The sequence below is a fragment of the Austrofundulus limnaeus genome, unplaced genomic scaffold (genome assembly GCF_001266775.1).
Source record: "Austrofundulus limnaeus strain Quisiro unplaced genomic scaffold, Austrofundulus_limnaeus-1.0 Scaffold21, whole genome shotgun sequence".
Lineage (NCBI taxonomy): Eukaryota > Metazoa > Chordata > Actinopteri > Cyprinodontiformes > Rivulidae > Austrofundulus > Austrofundulus limnaeus.
In genome coordinates this window covers 3,061,309-3,062,755 of record NW_013952423.1, presented here as the reverse complement: position 1 = coordinate 3,062,755, position 1,447 = coordinate 3,061,309, and the positions used below count along the sequence as shown (strand labels likewise).

The 1,447-nt window shown below is 44.6% G+C and overlaps 1 protein-coding gene across 1 annotated transcript in view; it reads right to left on the bottom strand.

Moving 5' to 3' along the window:
• Window positions 1-1,447, bottom strand: part of rars1 (arginyl-tRNA synthetase 1) — a gene marked incomplete at its 5' end in the record, with an annotated part of 15,483 nt that overhangs the window by 6,389 nt on the left and 7,647 nt on the right. The window contains 1 exon segment of the mRNA XM_014004071.1: window positions 984-1,156. Coding sequence (XP_013859525.1) covers window positions 984-1,156 — 173 coding nt within the window.

Below are 1,447 nucleotides of genomic sequence, written 5' to 3'. Positions count from 1 at the left end.
TCATCCATCCATCATCCAACCATCCATCATCCAACCATCCATCCATCAATCCTTCATCCATTATCCAACCATCCATCATCCATTATCCAACCATCCATCATCCATTATCCAACCATCATCCATCCAATCATCATTCATCATCCAACCATCATCCAACCATCATCCATCCAATCATCGTCCATCATCCATCCATCATCCAACCATCCATCATCCAACCATCATCCATCCAATCATCGTCCATCATCCATCCATCATCCAACCATCATCCATCCAATCATCGTCCATCATCCAACCATCCATCATCCATCCATCATCCAACCATCCATCATCCAACCATCATCTATCCAACCATCCATCCATCATCCAACCATCCATCATCTATCCATCCAACCATAATCCACCATGCATCCATCCATCCATCATCCATCCATCCATCATCCATCCGTCAATCATTCATCCATCCATCATCCAACCATCATCCAAACATCATCCATCATCATCCCTCCATCCATCATCCAACCATCATCCATCCATCCATCAATCCTTCATCGATCATCCAACCATCCATCCAACTATCAATCAACCATCCATCATCCATCTATCCATCATCCATCATCCATCCATTCATCCAGCCATCATCCCTCCATCTATCCATTCATCCAGCCATCATCCCTCCATCCATCCATCATCCCTCCATCCATCTGTATCATTTATTTGTCCCTCCAGTCATATATTCCATTTATTCAGCCATCTTTGATGATCTGTGACCAGATCATGAAGACAAAGACCCTCCTCCTCCTCATCATCATCAYCACCACAGTGTTCTACTATAAATAAGTCCTTTCTACACTCAAATCTCTGAAGTTTTAAATAATTTAGTCTTTTTTGTCACCTTGGTGTGAACATGTTCAGTGAACGTTCAGCAGTCTGAACATAGAAGCAGAAAGTGCTRCTTCTGAAAACAAAAACAAAGCAGCTGTCACCTGATGCGGGTGAAGGCGTAGAGGAGGTACGCTGCCGTGTTGCCCCGGTCGTCCAGCATTTTGTCGAAGGAGAAGACGTAGTCGTTGATGCGGTTGTGGGAGAGGTCGGCGTATTTGATGCAGCCGAAAGCGACGGCTCTCTGGGCTTTCATCAGCTCCTCCGGAGTCAGAACCTGCAGGAAGACAATTTACAGCATTTAAACTGAAGAAAATCCTCCAATTTCAGCCACTAATCTTTTAAAACAGCCGATAAACGGATGTTTTTATCAGATGGTTCAAASTGAAGGCTTCGGCTTCTATCAGCCGGAGCAGTGAGCTTCATTTAACCTCTGTGAATCTAATTTACTGAACCTGAGGCAGAGATTAACATAACTTCAATCTGTGGAACGAGTTCTACAACACAGGAGGGAGGGAGGACGGATGGAAGGAAGGAAGGAAGGAAGGAAGGAAGGAAGGAAGGAAGG